Below are 4,936 nucleotides of genomic sequence, written 5' to 3' on the forward strand. Positions count from 1 at the left end.
ATTTACAAAATTGCCATGTTATACTTTTACCAACATACACAGTAACAATTTTTTATATTTACTTCCTCGTACAATAATGTATACTAGGATAACTTTTATCCATTTTATTTTATAACCTTTACTCATTTTTTCTTTTTACTTTTATATATTTTGATTAGTTTGATATCACAATTCTTATTTACAAGGTTGTACAATAACTATTGTACACCAGAGTAAAAGTTAACTCAAAATGCTTAAAAATTAAGCTTATATATGTAAAAGTTATCTATTTTTAATGAATTTTTTTTCATTTTAATAAAATTTATTAATTCAAAATCACTAATAATTCATAAAATTAATTATTTAACCCTTTTAAAATGTTTATCTATCGACTTTTTTTTTACTAATATAAAAGTCAATCAAAACTAGGTTAAAGTTACAAAAAAATGTGTAAAAGTTACGTTGGTGTACAATAAATTTATTGTACATCTTGTGTGCACAAGATCTTTTGGTTTTATATTATGAAAAAAGGTTGATGGATATACAATTTAAAGAGTTAAATGATTAATTTTATACATTATTAGTGATTTGAAAGAATAATTTTTTTTAATTTTTATTTTTTTTAAAGAAATGACTTTTAATTTAACTTTATTTCGTTTTACAATATTTGTGATAAAAATTTACCTTAAAAATTTTACCCAATATTTTTCATTTCTTCCTTGATTACTTCCTCGGAGTTCCTCCCCCTCTTTCCAACTTTCTGGTAATGTTTACGAACACTAGGGTTTAACCCAGATTTAGAGCAACACCTACAGACTTCGATTCTCTTTCTCTCACCTCTGACTATCACCATGAATCTTCGTCTCAAACAATTGCTATCCAGGCGAACCCTAAACAATCTCACCCGCATCACAACCTCCTCGTACTCGTCATCATCACCCGCCATTGTTGTTTCTCACAATCACATTCAAAAACTGCAGAAAACCCCACCATTTCTACCCACGAATCGAAGAACCTTCCACTCTTCCCCGAAACTCAATCACTCTCTCTCCGCCACCGCTGCTGCCGCCACCGATGACGAGGAAGATGAGGATGAGGCCGCCATGAACGAGTTCCTGTCCCGATTCGTGTATATTATGCGAGGTAATCTGAACGAGTCGTACCCAGATTGTGATAAGCCCACCATTGATGCTATGTTGTTGGTGATTGTGGAGAAGCTGGTGAAAGAGATGGAAAAAGGGGGGAATTTAGAGGAGAGGCTGGTTTCGGGGAATGATGATTTAAGTGACGATTTGTGGAAGACGGTGTGGGAAGTTAGTAGTAGCGTGTTTCAGGAGATGGAAAGGGAGAAGAAGAAGGAGAAGATGAAGAAGTTTCTGCAATCGGAGGAGGTTAAATCGATGGCCAGGTTTGCGAGTGAGGTGGGTGTTCGTGGGGATATGCTGCACGAGTTGAGGTTTAAGTGGGCGCGCGAGGCGATGGAGAAGGCTGAGTTTTATGAGGGGTTGGAGCAGGCCGGGGAGGCGGCCAAGGAGGAGAAGGAATTCGGTAATGCCGAGGCAGTGGCTGAGGAAGAGGGGAAGGATAGTTTTGTTGAAAATGGTGGTGGTGGTGGCGGTGGTGGTTTGCCAAAGAGGCATGGGAAGATTAAATATAAGTTATATGGACTTGATTTGTCAGGCTCAGTGTGGAAGGATGTGGCTGATAGGGTTCATGAGGCAGAGGAGGTCATTTCAACTCAAGAGGCTAAGCCAATTACTGGGAAATGTAGATTAATTACTGAGAGGATTCTTGGTTTGGGGAAATTCGACGATTACGAGCCCATGATTTCTCCATTGCTGGAGGAATGGAAGGAGTTGCTGCAGCCTAGTAGGGTTGATTGGATCTCCTTAATTGAGAAAATCAAGGAACTGGATTGCTCTTTGTACTTGAAGGTATAATTTGTTTTATAATTCTTTTATTTGAGCTTTTGATGACTGAAATATAGATAATCTTACATTTACCATTAATTTGCTGTTGTTGAAATGTTTGCTTGGAGTTGGTGTCTTTTGTCTGTAATAATTTTTGCCATGAATGTGTTTAGGCTAAGATTTTTCGCCCTTAAATTTCATTAGTAAGATTTAATGTGATTGCTTTTGGTCTAATATTTGTTAAATTTCCTGTCTGTATCATGGAATAGTTAATCTGGTATTTCTTGTCTATTAATCCATTTTCCAGGTGGTGGAGCATGTCTTTGATGATCCTTCCTTCCAAGCTAACATTAGGGACTACTCAAAGCTTATTGATTTGTATGCTAAACAGAATCGGTTCGAGGATATTGAAAGGATTCTTAAGAAGATGAGTGGAAGTGGGATGGCACCAGATGCTATAATCTTAACAGGTTTACTCCATATGTATAGCAAGGCGAACAACCTTGAGCAAGCACATGCTGTTTTTGAAGCATTGAAAAGTCAAGGATATAAACCGGATTTGGAGGTTTACAACTCAATGTTAATGGTGTATGCCAATTCTGGTGAGGTCAAGTTGGGTGAAAAACTAATGATAGAAATGGAGCTTAAAGATATTAAACGCACACAGGATAATTATATGGCCATGCTGCGGGCAGTCGCCAAGAAGGGTGATAGTACTGCAGCAGATAGAATTTTTGGCTATATGCAGTTTTCAGGGTACCCACTAACTGCAGAATCTTACGCTTTGGTTATTGAGGTGAGTAATCTTGACAATGCAAAAAACTATTTTGATGAGATGAGGAACCTCGGATTCAAGCCTGATGATAGGTGTACTTCAAGCTTGATTTCTGCATATGCGAAGAAAAATGAACTAGGTAAGGCATTGCATCTGTTGCTGCAGCTGGAAAAGGATGGATTTGAACCTGGAGTTTCTACTTACAGTGTTTTGGTAGATTGGTTGGCCAAGTTGCAGTTGGTTGACGAGGCTGAGCAAATGGTGAACAAAATTTCTCAGCTGGGTGAGGCCCCTCCTCTTAAGATTCATGTAAGCCTTTGCGACATGTATGCTAGGGCTGGTATTGAGAAAAAGGCACTTCAGGCCCTGGGGGTTCTGGAGGCCAAGAAGGACCTTTTGGTATACCAAGATTTTGAGAGAATTACACAGGCACTTATAAAAGGTGGTTTCGTGCAAGATGCAGAAAGAATATACAAGCTCATTGAAGCCCAGGGATTTACCCCATCAGATTCTCTCAAAATTAGTATGACAGCGAGCAAATCTTTTGGTGGAAGTAAAACTAGCAAGAAATCAAGAATATCTTAGTTGTGGCACTTTAGGAAAATGATTATGCAGCCCGCCATGTCCACTGCTACTGCTGCTGGAAGATTTGACCAATTAAGATATGCCTTGGATACTCTTTTTTGCCACATTCTGCTTGTGAAATTTCTGTGATTGTATGAGCTTATGGAGTACCTCAAATGTTGGTCCCAGACACAGTTGTTGGTACTTGCCTATTACCTGCAGACATGAATTGTTTAGTTAGTTTTGGTAAAGTCTCAGTTTGTTGATCTATCCAATTACCCGTAGTTTTTCTTGACAACTATATGGTTGAGATTCATACATGTATCCTCTTTTAAGATCTGACTTATTTGAGAGTGTGGCTATAGAGTAGGAATTTCATTTCTTCATCTGATTTTTTACTGCATGTTAATGTCTTAGCACTTTTTCTTCAGCCTCATAATTTATGTTTTTTTTCTATTTCAAAGATGTCAGAATATTTGAATAAAAATTCACTGGTTTGGCTCGTATCAATGTTAGCTTAGTCAGACAGGTATTGTTAAGCGTACCTTGTTTTATACTTTTATGAATGAAAGGAAATTCTATCATGCTTTATCACTATCACTTTCAAATATTTTACCTTTTATTTCGTGCTTTTCACTATAACTTCTTAACTATCCGAGCTCTGCTCAATGCTCAATCATGTGATGATTTGCTGAGAGAAAGTTTTGTCCAGAAGCAGTTTCATACTTAGTCTGAGAACTTGTTATCTTTTGTAGAAAAGCGAAATGGCCTTTAGCTGTCTGAAATTCAACTTGCAATTGTACCCTCTTATGTTGTACATTCGTAAATCATCCATTTTATATGAATAAGTTTGTTCAGTTTTCAAAATTTTCCATTTCATGGTCAGTAACTTGTAGCTGGAATACCGTTTTATGCTTTCAAATTTTAGCTTAGTTTGATTTTAGAAATACATAAAATCTTGTCGTTAAATCTGTATTAAATTTCATAATTAAGTTATGAGTCTGTCTAATGTTGTGTACTTGTGTGATGTGTAATGTCTTCAGCTGATAAAGTTGCTGACTGAGGGTGGCCGATGCTCTCTTATCTCTCCCTAGTCCACTAGTTCCCTTATATGTACCTCACATACATTCACCAGATAACAGGAGGAAAATCAGTTGGTGGAAGTTATTTTGTTACATGAGAAGTGGTCTTCTGATTTGTTTCTTTCACTCTGGGTTCTTTTGTCTCAGCACTTTTGGCTTAAAGAAAATTTAATATTCTGCTTTGCTCCTGAAGACAAGAAGTAATTTCAGTGGTATTCTGCTGTTTATTCACTATTCAGCTTCCTGCTTTGACTTTCACCTAGTCTTCCTAACATTATTTCTACAAGTTAATCCTGTTTAAATGTCAAAGTCTTTGTGTATAATATTGATCGGCAGCTTGGTAGTTGGTACACCCTCAAGGAAGAAACTATATTGAATAGAGTGATGATCAACAATATAATGGCACAGTGGCATACAAGTTTAGGTTCCTTGTTGTGCAGGTATGTGTCTCTTTATTGAGTATGCGACTTAAGTTGGGGCAATAGGTTAATAGCTTTTATTTGTAATGTTGATACTGAAAATGAAGGTAGATGCCAAACAGTATTGCGAATTTTTATTTAATTATTCACAGTTTTGTCTTTTCCACCCTTGAAATAAAACCTGGTATCTCCTTGTTTAGCATATTA

General features: G+C 36.8%; 1 protein-coding gene across 1 annotated transcript; it reads left to right on the top strand.

Moving 5' to 3' along the window:
• Nucleotides 1–687: 687 nt before the first annotated feature.
• LOC110792759 (pentatricopeptide repeat-containing protein At5g04810, chloroplastic) lies at nt 688–3,828 on the top strand. Its single transcript, XM_021997584.2, has 2 exons — nt 688–1,913; nt 2,197–3,828. Exons 1-2 carry the CDS (start codon nt 831–833, stop codon nt 3,247–3,249), a joined length of 2,136 nt encoding a protein of 711 aa, XP_021853276.2. The 5' UTR covers nt 688–830; the 3' UTR covers nt 3,250–3,828.
• Nucleotides 3,829–4,936: the final 1,108 nt, after the last annotated feature.

The sequence above is a fragment of the Spinacia oleracea genome, chromosome 1 (genome assembly GCF_020520425.1).
Source record: "Spinacia oleracea cultivar Varoflay chromosome 1, BTI_SOV_V1, whole genome shotgun sequence".
Taxonomy (NCBI): Eukaryota; Viridiplantae; Streptophyta; class Magnoliopsida; order Caryophyllales; family Amaranthaceae; genus Spinacia; species Spinacia oleracea.